The 27572-nt window shown below is 34.5% G+C and overlaps 13 protein-coding genes across 13 annotated transcripts; 10 read left to right on the forward strand and 3 right to left on the reverse strand.

Annotated features, from left to right (window-relative positions):
* Positions 1–637: 637 nt before the first annotated feature.
* On the forward strand, positions 638–5212 carry EIN_051500 (hypothetical protein; the record flags this gene model as incomplete). The annotated part of the gene is made up of 1 exon (XM_004259708.1): positions 638–5212. The coding sequence occupies one exon, from the start codon at positions 638–640 to the stop codon at positions 5210–5212; it is 4575 nt and encodes a 1524-aa protein (XP_004259756.1).
* Positions 5213–5315: 103 nt separating this feature from the next.
* On the forward strand, positions 5316–5900 carry EIN_051510 (hypothetical protein; the record flags this gene model as incomplete). The annotated part of the gene is made up of 1 exon (XM_004259709.1): positions 5316–5900. One exon carries the CDS (start codon positions 5316–5318, stop codon positions 5898–5900), a length of 585 nt encoding a protein of 194 aa, XP_004259757.1.
* Positions 5901–6488: 588 nt separating this feature from the next.
* Positions 6489–8369, forward strand: EIN_051520 (hypothetical protein; the record flags this gene model as incomplete). The annotated part of the gene is made up of 1 exon (XM_004259710.1): positions 6489–8369. The coding sequence occupies one exon, from the start codon at positions 6489–6491 to the stop codon at positions 8367–8369; it is 1881 nt and encodes a 626-aa protein (XP_004259758.1).
* A 967-nt stretch (positions 8370–9336) lies between these two features.
* On the forward strand, positions 9337–10311 carry EIN_051530 (hypothetical protein; the record flags this gene model as incomplete). The annotated part of the gene is made up of 5 exons (XM_004259711.1): positions 9337–9348; positions 9394–9400; positions 9452–9916; positions 9959–10092; positions 10144–10311. 5 exons carry the CDS (start codon positions 9337–9339, stop codon positions 10309–10311), a joined length of 786 nt encoding a protein of 261 aa, XP_004259759.1.
* A 374-nt stretch (positions 10312–10685) lies between these two features.
* On the forward strand, positions 10686–11889 carry EIN_051540 (hypothetical protein; the record flags this gene model as incomplete). The annotated part of the gene is made up of 2 exons (XM_004259712.1): positions 10686–11173; positions 11310–11889. 2 exons carry the CDS (start codon positions 10686–10688, stop codon positions 11887–11889), a joined length of 1068 nt encoding a protein of 355 aa, XP_004259760.1.
* A 94-nt stretch (positions 11890–11983) lies between these two features.
* Positions 11984–13963, reverse strand: EIN_051550 (hypothetical protein; the record flags this gene model as incomplete). Its single annotated transcript, XM_004259713.1, has 3 exons — positions 11984–12840; positions 12901–13318; positions 13559–13963. The coding sequence occupies 3 exons, from the start codon at positions 13961–13963 to the stop codon at positions 11984–11986; spliced, it is 1680 nt and encodes a 559-aa protein (XP_004259761.1).
* Positions 13964–16748: 2785 nt separating this feature from the next.
* Positions 16749–17174, forward strand: EIN_051560 (hypothetical protein; the record flags this gene model as incomplete). Its single annotated transcript, XM_004259714.1, has 1 exon — positions 16749–17174. The coding sequence occupies one exon, from the start codon at positions 16749–16751 to the stop codon at positions 17172–17174; it is 426 nt and encodes a 141-aa protein (XP_004259762.1).
* Positions 17175–17584: 410 nt separating this feature from the next.
* Positions 17585–20368, forward strand: EIN_051570 (DNA double-strand break repair Rad50 ATPase, putative; the record flags this gene model as incomplete). The annotated part of the gene is made up of 1 exon (XM_004259715.1): positions 17585–20368. One exon carries the CDS (start codon positions 17585–17587, stop codon positions 20366–20368), a length of 2784 nt encoding a protein of 927 aa, XP_004259763.1.
* Positions 20369–20732: 364 nt separating this feature from the next.
* EIN_051580 (hypothetical protein) lies at positions 20733–21692 on the forward strand (the record flags this gene model as incomplete). Its single annotated transcript, XM_004259716.1, has 5 exons — positions 20733–20746; positions 20806–20989; positions 21032–21041; positions 21084–21145; positions 21336–21692. 5 exons carry the CDS (start codon positions 20733–20735, stop codon positions 21690–21692), a joined length of 627 nt encoding a protein of 208 aa, XP_004259764.1.
* An 84-nt stretch (positions 21693–21776) lies between these two features.
* Positions 21777–22631, reverse strand: EIN_051590 (hypothetical protein; the record flags this gene model as incomplete). The annotated part of the gene is made up of 1 exon (XM_004259717.1): positions 21777–22631. One exon carries the CDS (start codon positions 22629–22631, stop codon positions 21777–21779), a length of 855 nt encoding a protein of 284 aa, XP_004259765.1.
* Positions 22632–22817: 186 nt separating this feature from the next.
* On the forward strand, positions 22818–23834 carry EIN_051600 (hypothetical protein; the record flags this gene model as incomplete). The annotated part of the gene is made up of 1 exon (XM_004259718.1): positions 22818–23834. The coding sequence occupies one exon, from the start codon at positions 22818–22820 to the stop codon at positions 23832–23834; it is 1017 nt and encodes a 338-aa protein (XP_004259766.1).
* A 947-nt stretch (positions 23835–24781) lies between these two features.
* Positions 24782–25477, forward strand: EIN_051610 (hypothetical protein; the record flags this gene model as incomplete). Its single annotated transcript, XM_004259719.1, has 1 exon — positions 24782–25477. One exon carries the CDS (start codon positions 24782–24784, stop codon positions 25475–25477), a length of 696 nt encoding a protein of 231 aa, XP_004259767.1.
* A 221-nt stretch (positions 25478–25698) lies between these two features.
* Positions 25699–27456, reverse strand: EIN_051620 (rap GTPase-activating protein, putative; the record flags this gene model as incomplete). Its single annotated transcript, XM_004259720.1, has 2 exons — positions 25699–25802; positions 25860–27456. The coding sequence occupies 2 exons, from the start codon at positions 27454–27456 to the stop codon at positions 25699–25701; spliced, it is 1701 nt and encodes a 566-aa protein (XP_004259768.1).
* Positions 27457–27572: the final 116 nt, after the last annotated feature.

Genomic DNA, 27572 nt, shown 5'->3' on the forward strand with positions numbered 1-27572 from the left:
ATTATTTCATGTAAAAAATTCAAATAAAAAAGTACATTTGGTCAAAATAAATATAAATATTCAGTCTAAACGTTGTCCACTCTCCAATGTTGTCTGAACATTTTTGGACCATCAAAACTGGAATATTTCGGGAAACAATTCGACACATTTCAAAAACACTGTTTCATAATTTTTATTGGGATTTCAACGTTTTTTCCCTAATTATCAATCTTTTCACCTTATTTTGTGTAAAATTTTGTCAAATGGACAACGTTTTTAGACAGACTTTATAACTTTTTATCTTAGTCAGCAAATGGATTCTTTTGGTAAAAAAAAGAAAAATAAATACCCGTTGGATAGATTAGGATACGAAGGTGTTAATTGTTAAATTTAAAATTATAATCAGTTTTAAAGTAATTTATAAAATTGTTAGAAAAAACAAATAAAAAAATGTTTTTTTATTTATAAAAAAAAATAAAATATAATAAAAATTTACAAAAAAACAACTTTTTATTAAAAAAGTATAGTAAATATATAGCAAAAATAACTAAAGTAAAAACTACAAACCCTTTGTAATTTTGCTTTTTTTTCAGTTTAGGAAAAAATGTGAAACACTGGAAGTATAAATAAACAACGCAAAAACCAGAATGAAGAGAAAATGTCAAGACTCGACAAATTACTAGACCTGATCGAAACCGCGCCCACTTCAGCTGCACGTCGCGCGGCTGCGCTGCAGCTTGGAGAGATCATTAGTACAAAGCCAGAAGAAATAGGAAGGCTTCTCACACGTATTTACCCATACACGATCCACAAAAAGTTGGAAACAAGAACTGCTGCAGGGATTGCAGTTGAAGCAATGGCTAAAAATGTCCCAGCTGTTCGTTGCACGAGCCCAACCGATGAATGGACATTTGACAATTTCAACTTGGAAAAGCGAATAGGAGAACATAGGGTTCTTTTGGCCAGTGAGGAAGAAACCAAAAAAATTGTACCTGTTGAATTTGTCGCGAACGAAAAATTAAGTAAACGACAGAAATTGTCGATGAAACGGAAAGCGAAAATGAAACAAGAAAAAGAGGTAGAAGTTGTTGAAAAAGTTGAGAAAATGGATTTTACGTGCGAAGGTTGGCCGTTCCAGAAGTTTTGTGAAAAATGCTTGGAGAATGTTTTTGACGCGCGGTGGGAAATTAGACATGGAGCGGCCATCAGTTTAAGAGAAGTAATTCGATCTCAAAGTCGCTCACTAACCACAGAATGGAAAATTGATTTGACGCTCAAACTACTTGTTGTTGTTTCATTGGACAGATTTGGAGATTTTATATCGGATACCGTCATTGCTCCGGTGAGAGAAACTTGTGCTCAAGTTATTGGGATTTCACTTCAAAACATTGGAAATGTCGACAAGTTTGTTACGCTTATATGTCAGATGTACCACAAAGAAGAGTGGGAAATCAAACACGGGGCATTATTGGTGATGAAGTATGTTGTTGCAATTATCGACAAGAAAAACGTTCAACCACTATTTGTAACGGTAAAACCAATGTTGTTGGAAGCTTTGACTGATGTCAAACATGACGAATCTGTTGCGGTTGCTGCGGAGGTCATGAGAGAGTTGGTTGATGTGATGAAAACTGATAGAGAGTTGATACAAACATTACGAGAGATGCTATGGGATGTTTTAGAGGAGTTGGATGAATTAACAGCTTCTGCGAACAATGTTTTGCAATTGCTTGAATGTGTTGATAAAATTGCTGCAGAACAAACACCAATTCCACTAGAAACCCTAATTGATGAATATATCCCAAAACTTTTGACATTTTCTGGACACGTCCTGGCCAGTGTGAGGACTGCAGTGATGGAAACGTATTCATCTATTTTATCCCAAATTTTACAACAACTTTCAATTGAAAAACAGAAGAGAAATATCCCGCCAAGTGGAGTTTCTTTAGAAAATTTGTTTTTTCAATGTTGTGCAGAAATTGTTGCGGAAGGTAACGATTATTCTCCAAGTGTTGATGACCTTCTAAGCGATGAAATTAAAAGTGAAATGCCGCATAACTCACGACTTTTAAAACATGCAGTGATGAACGCTGAATTGGTTTTAACGATTGTGAGTTATGCATTTCCACGAAGTGTGTCAAAAATAGTTGGAGAATTGCCCAAGTTATTGAGAATTTTTGAAATAGGTGTCAGGGGGTTGGTTGATAAAAAGGTGATATCTTACATTTCCAAAGTCCGTCGTGATGCTCCCGTTGAAAATCAAAAAAGGGAACGTATTGATGTTTTGTTTAATGGAGCTTTTGTTGTGTCGAAACTACTTTGCGTTGCTAAAAAAAATGGAGAAGATGGAGAAAATTATGTTGTTGACTCAATGGTAACTCCACAATCCATTATGTTTGGAGCGTTGGTTGCTCAGATGAATGGAGATAACACCCGATTTATTAAGGTGAAGTTGGAAGAGATTTACAATAATTATCACTATGAAGACCCAACTTCTTTTGATTGGAAGATTATTGTGGATAATTACAGAGAAATATCAGCGAAGTATAATCTTCCACAAGTGAACAACACACTAGAACTTGTTCAACAACTTGAAACAGTGAAAACAAAAGAACCAGAAAAAACACAAGTGGTTGAAACAATGCTTCAAAAGTATTTGGGTAACATCGAGGCTATTGTATCACGAACAAAAGCAACAATTTTGGGTGGAATTTTTCCAAAAGTTAACGACTTGAATATTTTATTCGAACCAATTCTGAGAGAAATTTCACCTTTGTTGACAGAACATTTTTCAAAAATATTTCACACTATTTATAAGACACAACCAGATACACGAACATTGGGAATATTCTTTAATTTGCTGCTGAATTGGTTAAAAGGAAAATATGAAGTTGTAAGCGAGACAATCAACAGTGGAGAAATCAATTTCTATAAAATAGACCCTCCATATTCTTTGCACTTTTTCATGAAATTTTTGGCACAACACGAGGAGTACCATCCATACCTCCTTTCGATTTTAACACCACTACTCACAAAAGCTCCACCTAAAGACCCAACATCATCATTATATTTCATATTTTCTATCATGGTGTTGCCTTTCTTGCCAACATGTCCTTTGCATGTAGACCATTTGAAAACACTTTTGACAGACATCGACAGCGCACATGCATATCTAATTGCTACAACTCTCTCAAGATTGTTAAGACTTCATAAAGATATTCTTTCGATATTTATCACTTTAATATACCCACAACTCTCTGTGACATCAACAACACTCAACGCAGCACTCCATATATTCCATTATATGTGTTTGTCTCCTTCAATGGCAACATTACTTATACCAATATTTCCACTCTTGATCACACCATTTTTATCTGTGATGAACTCGAACCACGAGAACACAGTGAGGAGACTTGGAGCACAGTGTTTCAGTGTAGTATTACGATACTTGCCATTGCATGTGACGCCACCAGCAGATTTGCCCGACAACTTGAAGAATGAAATTGAACAGAGAAAGATATTCATCTCCTTTTTGTTTGACGGAGTTAGGAGCCAGTCCATTGCACAATTCGCTGTGTTTAATCACCCAATCAATGGAAAGTTACGGCCTTATCAATTGGACGGTATTTCATGGTTACTATTTCTTAATAAGTACTGTATCAACGGGATTTTGTGTGATGATATGGGTCTTGGGAAAACATTACAAACGTTGTGTATGCTTCTGACTGTTCATGCAGAAGCGGAGTATCCGAGTATGATAGTGTGTCCACCAACACTTACTGGTCATTGGAAGCACGAAATCGAAGCATTCATTAACACAAACGATTTAAAGGGGATTATATACTCTGGCAGTGCAAAGGAAAGAATCCATATTTTGAGTGGATTGAAGAGTAAAGACATTTTGATAGCTTCATATGAGATGATCAGACATGACCTTGATTCCTTCAAGAACAAACGGTTTACATATTGTGTACTTGACGAGGGGCACATCATTAAAAATCCAAAAACAAAATTGACCCAAGCTGTGAAACAAATTATGTCACTTCATCGACTCATTTTGACTGGAACACCAATCCAAAACAACGTATTGGAGTTATGGTCATTGTTTGACTTTTTGATGCCAGGGTTTTTAGGCACTGAAAAGGAGTTTTCGGAAAGGTACTCAAAACCAATTTTAGCCGCAAAAGATTCTGCAAGCCCAGAGGATCAGGAGAGGGGAGTAATTGTGATGGAGAAATTACACAGACAAGTTCTTCCGTTCATATTGAGAAGACTGAAAGAAAGTGTGTTACAAGACTTGCCACCCAAAATTATTCAAGATTATTATTGTGATATGAGTCCAGTCCAGAAAATGTTATACCAAGAGTTTGAATCAACCAATGATGTTGAAGAAATGGTCCAGAAAAAGGATGAAAGTGCAAAGCAGAAGAACCACATTTTCCAGATTTTAACGTATTTCCGAAGATTGTGTGTCCACCCGAAACTGGTATTGGACGACAACCACCCGATGAAGGCAAAAGTCGATGCTTATTTGAAAGCCGAGGGGAAGACTATTGATGATATTTCGAATTCCCCAAAACTTCTTGCATTGGAGGAGTTGCTTAAAATGTGCAACATAGGGAAAGACGGAGAACATCGAGTACTTATTTTTGCTCAATTGAACGTAACATTGGAACTTATTGAGGAACAGATATTCAAGAAGTCATTTCCATATATTTCATATTATCGATTAGATGGTTCTGTCCCGACTCACAAAAGAACTGAAATCGTCGAGAAATTCAAAAATGATCCGACAATAGATGTGCTGTTATTAACAACACGTGTTGGAGGGCTTGGACTCAACTTGACCGCTGCGGACATCGTTATATTTATGGAACACGACTGGAACCCAACAAAAGATTTACAAGCAATGGACAGAGCGCACCGACTTGGACAAAACAAAGTTGTCAACGTGTATAGACTGATTGTCAGACAGACGCTCGAGGAAAGAATCATGAATCTTCAAGAATTCAAGACTAAAATAGCGAATACTGTTGTCACAAGAGAAAATGAAACTTTTGCCGGGATGAACGCAGGGAGTTTTGTGGAACTCTTCGACTCAAAAGAAGAGAAAAAGCCCGAGAAAAAGAACGAAAAGGGAATTTCTGCTTTGCTTACATCACTTGGCGACTGGGACGAAGGTGCATATGGAAACGAATTCGACCTGGCTTCGTTTGTTGGAAAAAGTAAATGAGTATGTTCGTTGTTTTGATTAATCAAACAAAGGGATACACTTGATTATAGAACTCTATAATTGTTAAAAATGAAAAATTAAGAATTCTAGATTTAGTAAGAACATGACATCTATTCAATGTAAAATACTTTTGGTTGGAATGTCGGGTGTGGGAAAGTCGCGAATAAAAATCAGGTTTGTACAAGGACATTTTGTTGAAGTGTACGACCCAGTAATGGAAGATCCTTACTTTGTTGATCTTCCTGTCGACAAGAACATGACAGCCACAATTGAAGTTTTGGACAGTGGAGAGTCCGAATGTGAGTATACAGCGCTTAGAGACCAATACTACAAAAGATCGAATGGGTACATTTACGTCTACTCCATTACATCAAATGAGTCTTTCGTCACGTTGGAACATTTCAGACAACAAATTTACAGTGTGAAAGACGCGGATTATTCCGAACAATTTCCAGCAGTTCTATGTGGAAATAAATGCGATCTTGAAAGTGCAAGAGAAGTAAAAACAGAAAGCGGCTTAAATTTGGCTCAAGAGTGGAACATTCACTTTTTTGAGTCATCTGCTAAAAGTGGTGTTAATATAGGAATTTTATTTGGAGAAGTCTCGAAACAAATAGCTTTAAAAACAAAAAACATACAAAAATCAATTATTAAAAAAACAAGTTCTAAAACGTGTTTATTAGTGTAAGGTGTTAATCCAAACTATTCTTAATTTTATACATTGACAATCATTTCAAAATTACATTAGTATATTCAAAAACAACAAAATTGTTATTTAATTATTACTTTTTTTCTTAAAAATTCATTCAAAATGAACAATTTATATATTTTACTATTTTTATTAAAAAACAAAATATTTATAAAATTAATAAAAAATTATTATTCAAAAAACAAATCAAATGTGATACTTATTATCGTCATTGAGTGTTAATATAAAGAAAGTGTAGTGTTCAATTTTGTTGAACTTTTAAACTTCAACTTTTTGAATGTTGAATATTTTATTCAAATTAAATACATTGTTTGTTCAATAATAATAAGTGGGAAAATGGAAATAATGTTTTTGCTATCATTTTGAAAAATAAACAAGAAAAATCCACAACAAAAACATCTTATCATTAGATCAACATAGTTGAACTTGAAAGTATAGAATTGCGACAGTGCTTTAAGAATACATAAGAACAATAATTGTTTGCTTATTTAGTTTGATGGTTAATTTAAAATAATTTAATAATACGATATAATAGCTATAAAAGTTTTTTTTAATTGCAAATTAAACATGGCGAATTCTTTTGTGAAACAAGTCAATGCCAAATATTGTAATGAGTTGGACTTCAGTGATCAGCGTGATTTTGAAGACTCAATGAGAGGGTTTATCTGTTCTATTGACGGAGGAGTCATACCAAAAAACCAAGGTGGTAAAGCGTTTGATTTTCACGAAACCGACTTTATCTCAGGACCATGCCCTGACACAGTCAACCCTTCTTTGTGGAGACAAAGCCAGTTGGTAAGGATAGCTGGACTTTTTGAATTGATACCTGGACAATTGTATCAGTTTAGAGGTTTTGATGTTGCGAATATGTCTTTTATACGAGGTGAAAATGGGTGGCTGATCATTGACACATTGTGCTGCATGGAGGCTGCAGCTGCTGGACTTAAACTTCTCAGAGAGAAAGTAGCTAATCTACCAGTTACTTGTATCATGCTGACACATTCGCATGGAGATCACATCAGAGGACTTGAAGGTGTTTTGGAAAAAAAGACAACAATGGTAATTCCAAAAGATATGTTTAAGATGCATTTTACAGAAGAACTTCTTGCCGGGACTGCTATGGGAAGACGAAGCTTTTTCCAATTTGGAACCGAGTTGGAACATAACTCAAAGGGCGTGTTGGGTTGTGGTGTGGGTACATATTTTTCAATGGGGCAATCAACATCTTCTTATGATTTTGACCCTAATAACCTTTACGAAATTGGAGAGGATAAGACATTGACAATTGATGGTGTTGAAATCGACTTTATGTACACTCCCAATTCAGAGGCTCCGACAGAAATGATGATGTACTTCCCCAAATTAAAAGCAATTTGTACAGCAGAAGAAATCAATAGATCAATTCATAATTTGTATACACTAAGAGGTGCTGTGGTGAGAAATGGAAAAGATTGGTCTAAGTACATAGATAATTTAGTGGCGAGATACTCAGAAAGGGTTGAATGTTCGTTTGGATCACATACATGGCCAACTTGGGGAAACAAGAATATTGTTGAATACTATGAAAAGCAGAGAGACATGTACAAATTTATACACGATCAAACTTTGAGACAGGCTAATTTGGGAACAACAATAAATGAACTCACCGAGAAAGTAAAACTACCAAAAAGTCTTACATCGGTGTATTACAACAGAGAATATTACGGCACTGTTTCTCATAACACTAGAGCTCAATACCAAATGTATCTTGGTTTTTATGATGGTAATCCAGCAAATTTAAATCCACTCACACCTGTTAAATTGGGGACAAAATACGTGGAAGCAATTGGAGGAGAAGAGATGTGCATTTCAATTGCAAAAGAGTCATTTGAGAAAGGAGAATACCAATGGGCAATTACAATGCTTAACAATGTAGTGTTCAAAAATCCTCAAAACTCGGAAGCAAGAAATTTACTTGCAGAAATTTATAGGCAAAACGGCTACATGCAAGAGAGTGCGGTATGGAGAAATATATATTTGACAGGTGCTTTCGAACTTGAACACCCAATACAAAAACAAGAAAGGACCACAAATGATGTGACCAGTACTTATTTACTCATGAAATTGTCTTTTAATTATTTGTTTGATTTAATGGCAGTTTCGATGGACCCAAGCATCGTGGAAAAAGTGGATGCAGTTATCAACGTTGTTTTTAAAGACACAAAAGAAAGCGGCAGTTTAATACTGAAAAACTCGGTTTTAAACAATAGAGTTCATACAGACAAACATCCAACAACTTCTGTCACTTGCAAAAAAGACAACCTTGTCGGCCTTATTGTGAAAAAAATTGATAAACACGAATTTTTAAAGCTTGACACAGTTGAAGTCGAAGGTTGTGCAGAAGATTTATTTACACTTTTTGAGGCAATTACAATTGCTAATCCCGACTTTAACATTATTGAACCTTAATTCAATCAACTTTTTATGACTCTATTTATAACACCATTATTAAAGTAATTTTTATTCATATTATTTGTTTAAACAATATGATAAAAGGTGATTTTTAATTTCAGTTTTAAATTTTTATATTATTAATTTTCTGCTTTTTAGTGGATAAAAAAATAATAAACAGCCAAAATTTTTACCGTTATAATTATAATTGTAAAATTCGAGTTATTTTATCATTTATTTTTTTCAATGTTATTTGAAAAAGTATTTATACAAATAATTGTAACAATTTAAAAAAAAGATAACTTTTTGTGTCTCGATGATATTTTTCTACTTTTTATAACTATTTATAGTAAATAACAATTTATATTTAATATAGTTTATTTTATTATATTTAATTAAATCATTATTTTTTATAATAATCAAGTCACAATTATGCTGCAAAAATTTGTTTAAATGTATGACGTTAGTTAAACATAAATTAGTTTTTATTTGTTGTAAAAACACACAAATTCAAATTAAAATAATTAATTCAATTAAATATATCAGTTGAAATTGTAATAGAGATTTACTATTATAATTAATTTAACATACTATTCAAACTATTAATTTTATTTTAAAGTTGTGTATTAGTGAAGTTATAACCATTATTATTATTAATAAAAAATTTAAATAAAAAGATTATTTATGGAATTGAATCTTGTTTTAGAATAAACTTGTTTGTTTTGATTGAATAATGAAATATAAAAATATGTTGTCCAATTAAAAATAATTAAGAAATAAAACAATTTAAAAAGCAATTTATTATTATTAAAATTTTCAATTTCTATAACTTATTTACCATATCATCGATTTTGCACAATTACAAAAACTCAAAAAGCGATTAAATATAAAGAGCAGATTTTTTTTGTTTTTTTCCAAAACTTTTCTTAACTGAGTGTTTATAGATTTGATGAAACTTTAAATTTCTATAGCTTATTGTAATCACATGAAACTGAAGGTTTGTTCTATATCATACATTTAGAAATGAATAACTTAAACATAGAAGTCACGTTTGTTTCTCTTTCCTAAATTGCTAAAAACGTTTTTGCAATGACCAGCAGCAAAACCATTTCAAATCAAATTAGAAAGTATTGCAGACGACTTCCTCACCGACCATATCCCAACGTTTTTCTGGCAAGTAGGTCGTTCTCTTTTGGAACATCCATGTGAAGGTATATTTCGTATGACTGGAGATGTCGCGCAAATTTGCGACATGAAAAAGAAAATTAATAAAAAGATAGACATCACAAAAGACATGACATACCCAGACCAAATGTACTGCTTAGCCGGCGTCCTTTCTGGCTTTCTCAGAGAAATGCCCAAACCAATTTTGAACTACTCCGACAAAGCTATTTTAGCCACGGTATTCTCTCGTTTTAGGAAAGTTACAGACCTTCCACAAACAGTCATTGCTGTGAATTTGGCTCTCAGAAGAGTTGAACCACTTCGAAGACGCTATCTTTTTTTCTTGTTAAATTTATACTACTCCATCTCGAAGAAGAGTGATGTCAACAAGATGACATTTTGTTTGTTTTCATAAGAAATTATATATATATCTTGACACACAGCCAAAATTGGGATTTGTGTTGCCCCATCTTTCTTCTCGAGAGAATTGACGTACATCACAACAACCACTGAATCAATAGATTCTCAAATCGACATCGTTACAATGCTTATCACATTGTATCCACTCATCAGCCCAGTTTGTTTTCATTTTCGATATTGTTTTCATTTGTCCAAAACTCATTGCAAGGAATTCGAAGAGTCAAAAAACGTTATAAAGCCCTGTTACAATCTGACTGAAGAAGAAACACGGACAATACTCAAAAACCCTGCAAATTACAATCTTGGGGACATTCACTTATGCCAAAAGCCGCTTATCGCAACACCACACAAGAAGGCCTTTGCGGCGTCGAACTGAGCACTCTGTATTTTATGTTTCTTCTGAAAAGAAATAAATATTAATTTAATCACAATGTACCATCTGATTGATAAAACGGAAAAAATCGCATGTTCTTCAAATACTCCAATTAGTAATTTAAATAATTTCGAAGTTTCTGATTTGAATGAAAAAAGTTTGTTTTTTCAATTAGATGTTCCAAAACATCATTTTATTAGTTTTAACCATCAAAAATCATAAATAAATTTATACTTTCTAATAAAATAAAACTCCCTTTTTATCTATATGTTTATAGCTCCACAAACTATAACTCTAGCTCATACTTTTCTAAGAAAGAATTTCGACCTTTTTAACTAAAATAAAAAAATTAACAAAACTTGAGAAGACCAAAAACGATGTTTTTTTTGTTTCTACTACTATGTGCCCTTTCTGTCTCCAAGTTTTCGGTTTATGTTTTCGATGTTGGGATGGCCGACTCACAACTAATTGTATACCCAAGTGGATATTCTATACTTATTGACTTGGGAGAAGAGTTGAACAACCACAAACCAACCAATGCGGAGTATGTTGCCACAAGGGTTGAAGAAATTTTGGGGAAAAAAGAACTAGATGTCGTTGTTCTGACGCATTTGCACACGGACCATTATGGATACTACAACCAAAATGGGTTATGGCATTTATTTAACGTTAGTGGATTCACTGCCAAGAAGTATATTGATAGAGATTTTGGTGTTTTTACTGGAGATTCCACATATGGCTGTGATGAATCTTCCTTCACGTATCACAACGTTGGAGAGTACACAAAAGCGATGTTGTTATATGGTTGCCAAGTGCAGAACACAAAGAAGTTGTCTTATTTGAGTACAATTCGAGAACAGGCGAGGTTGTGTTCAACAAGCCAAATACACCCACCAGACGAGAACAGTGAAGTCGAGATTTTTATTCGTGATGGTGTCGCTGTTGCCCAAAGAGTGGACTAATGGTGACTGGTGACCACCGAAACGACACAAATACCCAAGTGAAAACGACTACTCCATTGGTCTTAGAATCAAATATGGAAATTTTGTGTATTGCACTGCAGGGGATCTTGGTGGGAAGTACACAACACAATTTGACAATACGCTCAATGACATCGAAAGTACCGTCTCTGATATTGTTGGTAGCGTTGATGTCATGCATGCCAACCACCATGGATCAGCATCATCAAACAACCAAAAGTGGTTGGACGCACTCACTCCAACTGTCACGTTGATTTCGTGTGGTAAAGCCAATTCATACAATTTGCCTTCAACGGCTGCATCCAAAAGGTTTTTCGCCACTTCCAAATTGACCATTTCGACCGAACAATGCAACACAGAAGTGGTTGGGGAAACATACCAAGAGTTCAATTCTGACATCATCATTTCTGTTGACAAAAGTTCGTCTAAAAAATTCACCGTCTCGAACAAGGACAATTCCTTCTTAAAGTCATTTGATATTAAACTCAACAAACCAGAAAAAGCAAAGTGTCGAAACGCCGATCCAGATGATTCCAAAAATGGTTTACAGCCAACAGTAGTTGTTGCTTTTGTGCTTATTTTCTTTGCATTTTTTATCTAATTTTATTTTCGTTTCTATTGTTAGTGTTGCAAAATATCAAAAAATTGAATAAAAATGAACAAAAATATGAACGATAAAAAAGTTAATCAAAATTTCATGCATCGTCAAAGTCGAACCATTGCGAAATGGAGAGAACGTTGGACATCTCTTTGACAATACTTTTACACGCTTCGCACTCATAAAACTCCGCAGGTATTTGTGGGTTGCTCGACGGCAACAAAGCATTAGTGCTGCCCGCGTCAGCTGGCAACTTCAGGCTGAACAAGACAAGTCTGCAGAAGACAAACCTGAACAAAATGACGCGTGCAAAGGGGTCGTTCATAAACATCAAAATCGTTTGTGGCATTTTCTGGCAGCTGAAGAACTCTTCTGCCAATTTCTCAAAGAACATCTTAAGTTTGTTGTTACACTCATCTCGTGTGTCACTTGTCATTTGATCAACACCAGTCATTCTACACAACGCACCCAATGAATCATTCAAGAACATGTTGAAAATTGAGTCCTTCTTATTCGCAAACACCTGGACGTATTTGCTTTGTGTCTTTGTGAAGACAGAATCACTTGGCAACGGGCATGTATGTAATTGCCATGATCCTATTGGTGCAAATAAACTCAAATAAGGCACATCGAAGCTTTTTTGAGTCAGTTGAATGAAAGAGTTCTGAACATCCGAATCGATGATCAACAAAATTGGTTTTCTCAAAAACGGCATTAAGTCCTCCGGGTGTAAGACGTGTTGTTGATTACCATACGATGCCATGAAGAGTCCGTTTTGACTTGAATATCCTTGGACAACATCTTCTTGTACCGTCGATGACAAGTACAACAACATGAACGTGTTGTTTGGCATATCACATATCGTTGAAGCAATGTAGTTCAATATTTTAGGGATACTCACATTCCTCAGCAAATGCTTTCTTGGGTTTTTCCATTCGTTCATTTGTTCTCTTGCTTTGATGTGAGTTTAGTTTTAATCGACATATTCATTAATAATTAGCAAGAAAAACAAACGTGTCAACTGGTAATTGAACTCGAGGGTATGCATCATTCTCAAAAGCGAAATGGACAGTTCGCTGAACGAGAAACTATTTGGTTTGTTGTCGAGAAGCACCGCGGAATACATTGTTAATCCATGTGGTTGTGTTGTTTTTGGTTTTGTGCTGAAGACAATTTGTGGGTTGATTCGAGAGAGCGCAGAATACGACATTCTCCCTTCTCTGTTTGTCACAATGAAATTTACAATATTCAACACTATGTACTTCATTTCCTCTGCAAGCAGTTGGTGGCACTGGAAATTCGGTTGCACCAACTTTTCTGTTGCAAGCTGCGCCGAAGTCAGTGCAAAATCGCTCAACACGTTCTCACCTTGTTTCAATTTGTCAGTTAACAGACAGACAAGCAAGAAACGTGCGTGGAACCTCAAAGTCCTCTACACATTAGCGTTCATCACAATAAAAGCAATACCATTTGTGGCTTTTCAGTTCCAATTTTGGACATTTATTATTCATATTTTTAAAACCACTTTGGTAGTACAAATATTCAACCAGTAGAATTAAAAATATACAAAACCACCGAGAAAAAGTGAAGTGAGAAAGTTAGTTAAGTAAAAGTGTTAAAAAAGCCACAAAACGTTTTGCCCAAAAAATGTCGTAAGAATATCGAAACAAACCTGTAAAACAAAAGACCTTTGAATAAGAGAGTCCTCTTTGTAATAATTGTGCTTTTTGATCTCCTGATAGTAAGTCGACGATTCAATCAAAAATTGCGTTTCTGATGTCCTGAGATAGTAGTGGTAATATAATTGCGCTATTTTTGCCGCTATCTCCCCCACATCATATCTTTTGAATTTCGCCTTCCCGTTCTCAAGGGCGCTTCTGTACGTTTGTTGGAGTTTCCACAATTTCGCGAAGGTTGTGAACGTGCGTTGGTATAGTGGTCTCCACCCTTCACCCAAAAATGATGTCTCGTACAGTTGTGAAAACAAAAGTGACGACTTTTCGCATAATTTAAGGTATTGGTCGCAAATACGGTCGTCTTGTTGTCGAGGTGATTGTGGTGTGTGTTGGATAGACATAAAGTTCTGTCAGATCTTTTTTTCTTTTTACAAAAGATCACTTCATCTATTTTTAGAGCGGGGTTTTTCTGGTCTTACAAAGTTCAAGTTCAAATTTGAAGTTTTTCTCTTCTTTTACTTGTTATTTTTTTATTTTGTTGGTTTACTTCCCCAATATTTGGGTGTATTCCACACAACACATTATTTCGGTATTAATAATTTTGTCAATATTATTTGGAAACCCTATAATTTGTATTCCAATTTAATTAATTTATTCGAATTAATTACTACAGTCTGTCTTTTAACGTTATCTGGTGCCTTTTGGACCATAAAAAATGGAATAATTCGGGGAGCAGTCCCAAAAATTTATTATAATTGTTTCGGGTTTTTTCACACTTTACCTAATGCCCGATGTTTAGACAAAAATGAAGCTATTTTTTGTCCACCAGATAACGTTAAAAGACTGACTCTAATTAAATTGTATATAATTGATCGAATTATTTTATAATTAAATTTAATATATTTTATAATAATTTATTGGTTTCCACTAAACAAGTATTATCTCACCAACATTTAACACATCAAAAATAAAAATAATTATTAATTAATATAATTAATATTGAATGGTTAAATATATACAATACTAAATCTATGTTTTGTTTTCTAAAGTCAATATTCGATGAGAGGGCTATTCATTATAAGGATTTATTTGATAAGAGACCATGAAATAAGAGGGAGGTCTCTTATCAAATATTGAAAAAAAAACCAAAAAACAACAACTTCTTTTTTTTGCTATTTTTTAATAATTTCTTATCCAAAACTCGAAAATGGCAATACATAAACCAAATTGTCATTAAGTTTTAAAAAAATTAAAATGATTTTTAAAATTATTTTAAGAGCAAACGAGTTTTTTATCTAAAACCGAAATAATGTTAATTAACGTGTCGTTGGAGCGTGTTAAATTTTTATAAAACAACGCATGTTTATTTTTAAAACCAAAAGTTGTCATATTGCTCTTAATTTGTTCGTTCTAATACTGTTTATGTTATCTGTCAGTTTAATGATTATATAACGGACGTTTTGTGTTTTAATAAACACTAATAAAATAAAGCATTTGTTTTTCATATTACGAATTATAAAAGTTTTTATAAAAAATGGCAAAAATATTTTTTGGGTGAAAATATAATTTGGAATTTTGTTGAGACAAAAACAAAATGAGGTATTTTTTGTTAATTATTCAAGTTTTTATTATTTGACCTTATATCGAATAAGACTGAAACATGGACTGGACTATTATCGAATATATACTGTATTATAATTATAATAAATCAATATATCATTTAGAAAAGTCTTGATTTGATCCATTTATCAGTATGTCTTCATCACTGCTCCTTGTATCCCTTCAATGAGTGCTCCTTATCAACGAATAAAACTGTTGATTTAAAAAATTAATATTGGTTTCTTCAAATTTTATTTTTAAATTGATGTGTAGAAATCAATGTGTTAATGCAGTTGGTCAATTTTGATGTTTGCTGTTACTCGTGCACATGATACTCCGCGTTTTAGTGAAATCTCTTATACTTTCTCTGGGATTTCTATAAGTTGTTGATTATACACTAAGTATCATTTTTGTATTTGTGATTGTTAGGCATTTTTTTATTTTTAAACAAACTATAAATTATAGTTTAATTTATCCTTCATTGATAATTATGTGTAGTTGTTTTCAAGTTGTTTGTCAGCCCTAAAATTGGAAACGGTAACAATATAACTATTTATTTGTTCATTTAATAAAAATTAAATTATACCAAAAAACAAAAACAATTTCAATACAAAAAATGGTTGAATTAAAAGCAATCAAATTTCATATCTACCACCATTGTGTTTTTTAATTTTGATTATTTCAAGACAATGGATAAAAAGTTACACTATCAATTTGTAATAGAACTAAGGTTTTGATTGTTATTGTGATTATGTTCCCGAAAAGTTAGAATAGAAACGTTTGTTTTTGTAGCAATTAAGATGATATTAGAAAGTCGCCTCAATTAATAAATTTCAATCATAATGATGAATCAAAATAAACGAAAAAAATAAAATTCTCTTGTTGTCCCGATTTGTTACAAATAGTTATACTAAAATGGCTTTTTAATGTTTAAATACAAAAGTTTTAAACAAATAAAAAATAAATTATACTTATAATTGTTTATAAATAAAAATTAAACCCTATTTGAAGATCAGAATTTTTGAGTTTAAAAGTCTTTATTTTTAAATTGGAATAACAAAGATGAGTTAACTAGTTATATTTATATATAATAATTCATTAATTATTTCTTTATTTGTTATTAATTAAATTATAAAAATAAGGCATTCTCCTTATTAGTGTCAATGACGGAGTATCAAAATGGGCGAACATTATTTGGCGACTCTTTTTTTTTCAAAAATTTTGAACAAAACTCAACAATTTTATTTACTAAATAATTCAAATCATATGAAATTGGCGAAAAATATGTAATTAAATTAAAAAAAACCCGAACCAATCCACTTTCTCCTGCTATTTTTTAACTTTAATAATTCTTCCCAAAAACGTTTTTTTTGTTCACATAGTATGGCAAAGTTGATTTCTTATGAAAAATAACTATTTTTCCCGTTTTTTCTTTCTACCTACCAATTCTATAATCAACAAACAAAAATACCTAACTCACAACCGAAAAACGCCGTAACTTCGATATTAAAAAATACTGATTGGACAAAATTTTAAATTAAAAAAAACACACTATTTAAACTTCAGAGAACTCATCAGAACAAAATCATGGATGTACAGCGACAGGGATACCAGAAGAAGATCAAGGTGATGGATTCTAACGCGCCGCACACGCCAAAACATAGAAGTTACAAACTTTCTGATACACGTAAATGGTCGTCGACTAACGCTCTTCCATCTCCTTTACGGCAATGTTTATTTGTTTCTGATGAAGACAGTTTACAAACAAACAGACCACAACGTTCGTCTTCACCTTTGACTGAACTGGCTGATAATGAGGTCGCGGCTATACTCTCGGCAAATACAGAGTTTCAGTTCGTTTCGCAATCGACCCCCATTGATAGATCAGATTCTGTTGTTCCACATATTTCACCATCCCTTACTAATAAAACACCTGAAAGCAACTTCGCACTGAACGAGGACGAACAACCCCAGTATTTCCAGCGCTGCAGCAACCCAGGCATCCTCGAATAATAGTAGTCTGTAAATTGTAACTTATGTGTTGTACATTTTGTTCTTCATTTTTCTTATCATCTCTTCCAAACACCAAAAACGATCTTTTTTCATAATTAATCGCCCTTTTTTATTATACACTTTTTTATAATAAATACAATTATTGATTATTAATTTTTGTTCAACTGGATTTGTATAATAAAAGTATTAACATAAATATAGTAACATAAAAACGAGAAATATTGTGATTAAATGTACTATAATAAACCAAATTTTATTTTATTAAATATGGTACAATTTGTTATTTTAATACATCTCCAAAAGTTCAGAAAGAACTACAAAAAATAAAAAAAGATCATACAAAAAACCTGAAAAATATGATTTTAGCAAAAAAACTAAAAAAACTAAAAAATCCTATTTTATAGAAAACAATGGTGGCACATGTTCTACCGTTTTTACTTTTGGTTTTTCTGGCACTTGGTGACACTTTACCACAGACAAATGTGACGATCGACATCGCGTCAGTCAAAAATTCTTTGGTAAAAGAAGTTATTCCGCGTTTTAAAAATCACATCGAGAAGATCAACAAACAACAACCAACTGTGAAACAAAATTTGGAAGTATTGGTGACAAAATGTGAAAAAAAAGGAGAACGTCTCAAGAAACGCGTCGAGGAAGTCAAAGTCAATATGAACAAATATGTTGTGAGGATGGAGGAAAACGACTCACTCAAACGTGGAGCTATGACGAAGTTGAACAAAGCAAAGAAAGAGAAAGATACAACAAACATAGCAGCACAAACTTCCATCCTTTCAAAATACGCCGCTGCGTGCTCGAAGACTGAAACAAAACTGAGGAAAATGCAAAATAAGCTTCAAAAATTAGCGCAACAAGTCGAAGAGAACAACACAGCACTGAGAAAACGAAGAGCAGCATTAAAACAATGTGACGAACTCAAAAACATTCGAATTGAGCGAAACAATGCGACTATTGGAGAAATCGAAAGTTTAATTAAAAAACAAGAAATGTCAACTGCACAAATTGGAATAATGAAAACAAAGATGGAGGAATTGAAAGGCGTTGGTATCGTTAATGGCGAATATGACACAATAAGACGTCAGATAGTCAAAGCAGAGAGAAAGGAGAGCAAAATAGAACAGATGTTGGACGACCTTTTGAAGGCGATGAACAAGAGAGAAGCCCTTAAAAAGAAGTTTAAAGAGGAGAAGGAGATTCTTGTCGAAAAGCAACAAACTGTCAAGACGCAGTTAAGCAGGGACAAAGCAGTTTTGCAGCGAATTGTTACACGAAAGGAAGCCGCATTGAAAAAGAAACTTTCAGCAACCACACAAACTGAAAAGAACGAGGCCAAAAATGAAATCAAAACAATCAAATTGGAGATGAAAGGGTTGAAACAACGTGTGAATGACAACGCAAAAGTAATGAAAGGGATAAATAGACAAATCGCTCTTTTGAAAAATGAATATGAAGCAAAGAAGAAAATTATTGCTGGGAAACTTGTGAGAGAGAAAATTACACAACTCAAGGAAGAAAGAACTGACATTCGAAAGAGAATCCAAAATTTGATGAAGCGATACAACAAAATTGAGCGAATGGTCCTCACTGAAGACATGGAACCGGCAAAGAAAACTGATTTGAAGACACGTCTTGGTCAAATAGAAAACGATGTCAAAATTGCTCGCGTCTCTCTCAAGACCGTTTCTGATGAAATCAAAAAGTTCTACGACGAAAAAGCTGCGCGGAAGGAAAAGAAACTTTCAAAGATGAGACAAATGAAATTTGCATTGGACAAAAAAATTGTACTTCTCCGCCGGTTACGTGGGATGGTCGAGAAGAAGTTGATGAAAGAAAAAAGCTCGACACAGCGCAAGATGTTGTTTAAGAAGATCACTGCAATGAACAAAAAGATTCGACTCATCCGAAAAAGGTCCATTCGAATTGGGTTGTCGTTACAGCGACACGTCATCAAGAAAGCAAGAAAAGGATCAAAGCGGTTAATACACCTCGAGAGGAAAGAACGATCCATTCGAGGATATCTTTCACGTCTTCAAGTTAGAAAAGAGAAGTACTCTGCCTCGCCAAAGATGGTAGCAGCACTTCCACAAGTCAAGAGATTAGTCAGTGAGAGTACATCACGACTGAAAAAAATCAACGAGCAGTTGAAGCATACTGAAGACGAGGTTGAAAGATATGAAGCAGAGGTGAAGGAAATTAAGAAACTTGCACGTGAAGAGGCACAAGTTCAAGTTGTTGAGTTGCAAAAGAAGATACATGGAGTGAGTGCCCGTATCAAAGCGTTGAGTGGGAGAAAGGGAGAGAAGATACATGATATCAGAGTGATGTTAAGACTGAAGAGAGATAGATTAAAAAGACGACTTCAGAGAAACAAGAAAATAGCGGAAACACGACAGAGGGAAGAAGGGGTATTACGTTTCAATAAATCGCTTCGTCTTGGCACGAAGAAGATTCGTAAAGTCATTTCATTGAGAGAGAGGGCCGCCTACTTACAGCATAAAGTTCAAGAAGCAAAAGAGTTAAGAAAGAATTTGGGCGATGTCTTAACCAAAGGAAGTGTCAAAGAAGAGGTGGACAACAAGAGAGATCAACTGAGTGTTACCCAAACGAAGTTGAAATTGAAACTTGAAAAGACCGAGTTTGAGACGAGACTTGCTGTGCAAACACTTTTCCAGGCTTCTGGTGAGGAAAGAGCAATTTACGAAGCGACGAACGAAAGACTTAACAACGAGTTGAAAATGTTGAAAAAACAAGTAGCCAAAGTTGAGTCGACGTTGAACCAAACACAATTCATCAAAGATGCAGATGAACAGAAATTGGCAGTATTGGACGACCTTAAAAAAGACGTTAAAAACACACAAAAAGCAATTCAAGAAATACAGATCCAAAGCCAACATTTCACTGACTTAGTCGTCCAAGCAACAAAAGGCGTTTTTGATAAGGATGTACCACAAAAGGCCAAGTGTGAAATGTGCACATTCCTTGCAAGAGAAGCGTTGACTGAAAGAAAATATAATGCAGAGGGAAAAATCCAGGTCATGAGAAAGATGGACCGTGTTTGCAGAAAGTCGAAATATCCAACAACATGTTACCAGATCATCACAAAAATTGGGTCAAGAATATACAACGACATCAAGTCACCAAGCTCCTTGTGTTCTTCTCTCTACAAAACTTGCTAATCATTTCTTTTAATTTTTTGGTATCCCTTTTTATCACCACTTAGCCTTATTACTTTTCTTTCTCAAGTAATAAGATTCTTATTTCTTTAAAGTAAATTCTTCACACTCTTCAAAACAACACTCAATTCTCAATTAATGATGTGGGATTGAGTGTTTAAATGTTTTAACATCCGAAGCTATTCAATTGATTTAATAAAAGGATAATACTACCACTTAAAGTGGTAAATACACATGTCATAACGTTCCAACAAAGTCGAAATCAGTGGGTTATTTTGTGTGTTCGGTAAAAAAAGGGAATATTTGTTATTCAAATTTTTTGTGGAAATGAAATGAAAATTACAACTAGAACTGGTAAAGTCAAAAAATGTCACAAGATTTGTTTGTTCATTTAGTTTTCAGTGCTAAAAACCAAAAATGCAATTAACCTAATTCAACAGCAACTCACTATGTAGTGATTACCTCTTCAAAATTCTTCTCATTGGAGATTCCGGTGTTGGAAAGAGTTGTCTTCTTCTACGGTTTGCAGACGACGTTTTTTCGAAGACATACATCACGACAATTGGTGTTGATTTTAAAATTAAAACGATGAAAATTGATGGCAAAAATGCAAAGCTTCAAATTGTTTGTTATTGTCAACACCACTTCGATTATTCTGACTTCTAGTGGGACACTGGTTTGTTCAATTTTTTGTGAAATGGAAGAAACTCATAGCAAGCTGGACAAGAACGTTTTCGGACCATTTCTGCTTCATACTATCGTGGTTCACATGGAATCATTGTTTGTTCTTATTACTACACAAATATTCGTTTTTCTCCCAACCGTGTTGTTTTATTTCAAAGCAAATAAGTGATAAACAAAAGTTATAATTATTAAAACTATAAATCAACTAAACTTGCAAGACCAAGAAATAGTTTGCTAGTTGCAGAACTAAAGATAAATGTTAATAGAAAAGAAACTAATCGAGCAGATTGTTTACGATGTGACAGACATCCAGTCATTCAATCATGTTCGTCAGTGGTTGGGTGAGATAGAGGGGAACGCCTCTCCTGACGTGATTAAGATGCTCATTGGCAATAAAGCAGATAAAGATGCAGTGAAAAATGTTCCAACTGAACAAGCCGCTGAATTTGCAAAACAAGAAGGAATGAAGTTTTTTGAGACTTCAGCGAAGCATGCAATTAATGTCGAGGAAGCATTTGTCGAGTTAGCAAAAGAGATTAAAATGCAGATGAAAGACGCACCACAAATCACAGAGAGCTTAAATATCGCAATCAAGCCAAAAGTTGAGGAGAACTCAACACAAGCACAGTGTTGGTGTATGTAACTAACTGTGTTGTTCTTTGCTTCATTTATACAAAAAATTAGAATAACAAATATTCAATAAGTCTATTACAAATTTAGTGTTTACTCATTTGGATAAACACAATTCAAAGGCGTGGTCGATCATTTTTTTGTTATGAATTTCGGTTGCTTGGATTGCGTCTTCCACCTCTAATATTTGTGTTTTCAACGACTCGACTTGTATCTTACAATCAGACATATCTCGAGCACGTTTGATGTTCTCCTTTTTAATTATTTCTTTGTGTTCGATTTCTTGCTTAAGTTTGTCAATGGCATCTTTCAATTGTGTTTTGTCATCCTTAGCTTGTAAAAACATATCTTTGATTTCACTATCCTTCTTGCTTTCCATGGCATTACTTCCGTTAACTTCGTCTAACTTTTTTTGAAGTTGTAAAACTTTCAAATTGATGGTTCTCAACTGCCTTATCTCAATATTTTGAGTGTCCTCGTGTTGTCGTTTTATTGCGTCTTTTTGTAAATTGGAGACAATTTCGTTATTCAAAGCAAGCTCTCGACGGCTGTTCTCGACTTCTTGTTGAAGACTCTTGAGCACAGCCTCCTTTCTTGCTATTTCATCTTTATAAAACTCGTCTGTCTCTTGGATCTTTTTTGTCAATGTCGGGAAAATCTGTTCATTGATTTCTTGAACTCTGTCGAAGAATTTTTCTTTTGTCTCATTAACATTGTGTCTCTGTATTGGTTGAGGTTGCAAAGTAGAGAATGGGGTGGAATATGGTGATGGTACTGTTTGTTGCATCATTTGTTGTGGTTGTTGAAGAGGTATGTTTGGGTAATAAGGATTTGGCGAAAACGTGTTATAATTAGGTTGAGGAAATCTGTTGTAATTTTGGTTGGGATTTGGTTGAGGTCTGAAACGGGTGTTTGGGTTCTGTGGGTGTGTTCTATTGTATTGATTATTCATCGAATGAGCAAAGTTAGTTCTGAAAAAAGATAAAAAAATGATTAAATCCATTGCCCTTATAATTCCCAATATTTAGTACACAATTGTTGTAAATAATTTGAAAAAGATACAAATAATTATATTCTTGTATTCACCTTAATTCTTATCTTAAAAAAAAAGATGAAAAACTCAAATTAAAGGAATTGAATGTCATGTAGTGTTGAAAACGAAGAAGTTGAGTTGTGGCAAGTACTTTCAGAAAAATACTTTGTCCTTTTACGTTGCGAGGAGTACCACCTCACCCGGCAGACGATTATAAGCAAAGGGTCACTTCTCTACAAAGACGAACGAATCAAGTTGATCAATTTAGCCAAGACCCTCTTTTTGTCAGTCAACGAACTGAAACCGTACATTAACCAACCAATTTCAAATGACATTGGACAAGACATGTTACAATACTTCGGACAGAAACTACCCGTCCCAGTGAATTACCTCAAGCAGGCATTATTTCCCCTCGTTGTTGTGACGTCTTCTGTCATGAATATATCCAAAAAACTCGAATTGGAGGTCAACGACCAAACAACGTACGTCATTGCATTACCGGCACCATTACCCGAAATCGTTCATGACACACAACCCGGTTTTAAAAGTAAAAAGTGCTCATATGAAAGCCCGGAAGAAGCAGTAACGCTCTACGACACAGATTTAACAACCCATGAGTTCTATACATTTCCATTCAGTTACTGTCTTTGTCTAGGAAACGACTTTATCAAGAAATTGTCAATTGGCAAACATACTCTTTACACCTCTAATAACAATGTGTTGGTCGCGTTCAACGGGGATTACAGCACAATTGATGTTTTGGTCGAAAAATGTATGGACGACGAGACCAAAAATGTTGTTGTCGAGTATAGCAAGAAGACGGTGGTTAAAATTCGCGACACAAACGGAAGGCTTTTGAAGTACCCAAGTCGCGGAAAGCATTGCCACCACACCAATTATTATGAAATCCAAAATGTCGTCAAGCACGTAGTGCAATACTGCACCTGTCTCTGTGGTACCACTTGTTCGTACAACGACATCATTATTGACCCACATATGAAAGACATCTGCGAAAATGCTGGTCGTGATTCTTGGTATGTCGAGATAAATGGGAATGAAGTGAGGTACTTGAGTCAAAAGGAAGGGTCTTCTCTATTGTCTGAAGTCGTCGAAATTGATTGATTGGTTTTGTATTGTTAAGGTTGAACCTTAACATCAGTTATCAAATTCTTTGTTTAATCTAAGTTTTCAATGAAATTTTCATTTCGAACAAAATATTAAACAATTTTTTCGACTTCAAAAGTTGATGCAAAACATGAATACCTTTTTGTAATGACAAATGTCACGTTTTGTAGTTCCTTTTACTATGTATTATTTCGTGTTTCAGAGTTTTAACTTTCATGATGATTTTTTCAAAGAAAAAGAACTTAAAAGTCTGTATATTTTTCTCTATACAAACGGGATGTTAAGAAACTATAAGTTATTTATATTTTTACTATAATCTATGACAATGACATGAGTTTTCCAAAAATAAAACAAAAAAAAATGGTGGTAAAATAATTATATTTAATAGTTTTCATCAAAATACAATTTCGAATTTGTTCCTTTTTTTTTTTTTTTTCGGAAGAGAATTTTTTGCTCCCGAAAAAAACAAAAAAACAATTTAGAGATTAGCGCTTTTCCAAATAATTTGCATTACAATAACGTATGTTTTTGGGAAAATCATTTATTTGTTGTTTTCGTTGTTCAAAAAATACCATTTTTGAAAAAAAAGTATTTTTTCCACCAAAAATGGGAAATCCGTGTATTTTAGGAATTCCAATCAAACCCACATGACTCGAAATGCGTTTTATTGTTTTCATTCTACAAAACAGTTACATTATTCCTTTCAAATAGTACTTGAATGACTAAGATATTGACTTCTTTTCGTAAATAAAGTAGTACTTTGGCAATAAGGAAAAAAAAGAACCACGAGCAGGTTAAGAAAATTCAGACGGTTTGCGAAGATTCTGCTTGAGTGACGTTTTGACCGCCAAAGCATGCCGATCCCGAAAACACACAAAGAAATCAAATAACTCCAAGAAAATGAAGGCATATAAGATGAAACTCCAAATTCTATCGGACAATTGATGAGTAAACCCCAGCGAGGAAGTAATGACGAGGGGATATCGCAGGCACTATACCTTAAGCGGCAGTCGAAATCGTGGGAAGCTTTTCAACAGTCTGTTTTAATGGGGATTTTAGTTAAAGAGGGCTATACTTTCGACATTTCAGTACCTGAAAAATATTCAAACAAAGTTTCACATCTCTTCAAAATTGTGTCGATGGAAAAAGCAGGGCAAGTTTTTCAAATTGAAGAAATGATTAAAGAGGAATGTCAACGGCTTGCTTCCGCGGAATCCAAAATCATAGCCGATGTTTCCCAACTCAAGCGACACTCCGACAAAAATCGGGTTTCAATTGGCCTGAACATCTTACTTAAAAAGGCACAGGAGCACGGCTACGACGTCAAGAAGCGTGGGACTCGTGGGAGTAAATTCACGGTAATTGCTCATAAATTTTCAGAAATCTATTTCAACCACAAAGTGTTTTACGACAAGGCCGCAATCAGGTCGATGGGGAAGCAGATCAACGACTTTCTTCTCAAGAAGTGTAAATCGTCGGTTGATAGAAAGGGAATTCTAGTCTTTTCTACCGATGACCTCCGGCTGATCAACCCACAACTCTCTCAGCCTCTAACCTTTTTCGATAAGACCCCATCGGCCTTCTCTAAACGAAAGGCCTATTTTAACACACTCGAGCAATTATTCGTTGTATCATTATAAGTCATTGAATAGTTTGTATCTTTTCTTTTACTGGAATCTCCCTTCTTCTTTCTTCCTTTTATTTTACTTTGAATTCTATACTCATCCACAATGCTGCTGATATCTATTTGTTGTTCAGTTATGAAGTATGCTTAGAACTTTATTTACCATAGTTTTACTATACTTGGATCTATTCGTGTGAACGAGAAGATGACTGAAAAACTCAATGAATAAAAATAGTCTTACAAGTACTTCTTCCCGATCAACTCGAGTTGCATTGCACGTGTTTTTCTTGCATTTGACAAAAAAGCTGTGCTGTGCATCATCATCCGCTCTGCATTGATCACTATGTTTAAGTCTCAAACTTTTCTATGTACCATAACCAATTTCAACAAGAACAAACATTTCTTCAAGAAGAACTCTTGAAATAACTTTCCACTTTTCATGAAAGAGCTTTGAATGTATGGAGGGAATGGGTGGTTGCTTGGCGTAGTTGTCGCATTGACGGTGTATCCCTCACACATAGCACCATCACAAAAATCTTTCTTGGGCTGTACAACAATAAACGCATTTGTATAGTGTGAAGTGAGAGACCTTGGATCAAATGGAGTCACACGGTCTCGATCCAAAAATGCAATGACAACAACATCATTACCTATGTGTCGCTTTCTCTCCAATTTTTGTGTCTCATCCGGCTGATTTGGGAGGAGTGGGCACGTGTGGAACATTAAACTGTATTTGTCCACTTGCTTGAAGTAACTGTACTTCCCGGTGCACCCATGCTTCGTGTCAAGGCCTGCTGCAAATTTAGACCACCCCTTCAGTTCAATCTTCTCTGCAATTAAATCCATGAAGTCCCAGAAGTCCTTTGAACAGTCACTTTCGTCGTTCGCAAAATATTCATTCTCTGTGTTCTGCCCCTCTTTGATGTATATCACTCCAATCCGATATGTCGACACCATCGTCATGTCTTCGTTTCTGTCTATTTCGTTTTCTATCTTTGCAGATGTCTTTTTGTCAAAGCACTTCACCTTTGGTCGCTTCTTCTCAACTTTAGGAAATGCAGGCAAATACTTAGCTGGGTCGACCCCCATTGGCACAACACATCTCACGCTCTCCTTCCCCGTCTTTAAGATGGCTCTCTTGTTCTTTGTTGAGTTATCGACAATAAGTAGAGTGTATTTCTCCTTGTCCATGTAGTACTTTGTCGTCTTCTTTCCTTTAAAGAACGTTTTGTAGAATGGGAAATCGAGATCAATGTCGATTGTATTATATTTGTACAAATCACCTTTTCTCTTGATTGACTTTGGGCCTACTTCAATCAGAAATCCATCCTTGTTCGCTTGCAAGTCGACTAATACCTCGCTCTGTTTAAGCTCAACCTTTGTCCATTCGTCCATTGGTAGTACAATTGATGACCATGGGTCGGTCTTCATTTGCGAATTAAATAAATCGTCGACACACAACCCAAAGAGTTGTTCTTGGGAGTATATTCTGTCCATAGAAAGGTATTTTGTGTTGGGATTTCCTGGGATGACAGGTTGGACAGAGAGTTGGTAAATATCTGAAAACTCGCCAATGTTGTCAACTGAGTTTCTCTTAAGGCGCTTCCCATTCGATGTCTTTGAGACATTTCGTGGAGATATATCACCAAGAACCGTTGTCTGAATTTTTTCTGGCTTGAGTTCTTGCTTTGAAAATCCATTTGAAAGGACTGGAGAGTTACTTAATGATGAACCCTTGCTTTCTGGAAATGAAAACTTTGGTGAGTAGCTCAAACGTGCCTTCGGGAGATGTGGTGGTGTCTTAATAAAAACAGGAGACAGTGGTGATACAGAGGATGTGTTTTTTACAGTTGTGTCAACCGTATTATAGTTGACTTTCTTTTGAATTGAAAGGGATGGTTGTGTCGACGAACTTTCAAAAACAGGATCAATCTTCACTGTATTGACGTCCTCAAGACCGGTGTTCAGTAAGTCGTCTAAGTCTAACTCGGCCATTTGATTAGAAGGCTTTTCTAATTCTCCAGTTCCAAGTTGATTCAGTTTACAATTTTCCTTGTTTGATATCATGCAATTATTTCCCGTTCTTTTAAATTAAAAACCCGACCAAAAAA

Source organism: Entamoeba invadens, assembly GCF_000330505.1.
Source record: "Entamoeba invadens IP1 unplaced genomic scaffold scaff_1105074726711, whole genome shotgun sequence".
Taxonomy (NCBI): Eukaryota; Evosea; order Mastigamoebida; family Endamoebidae; genus Entamoeba; species Entamoeba invadens.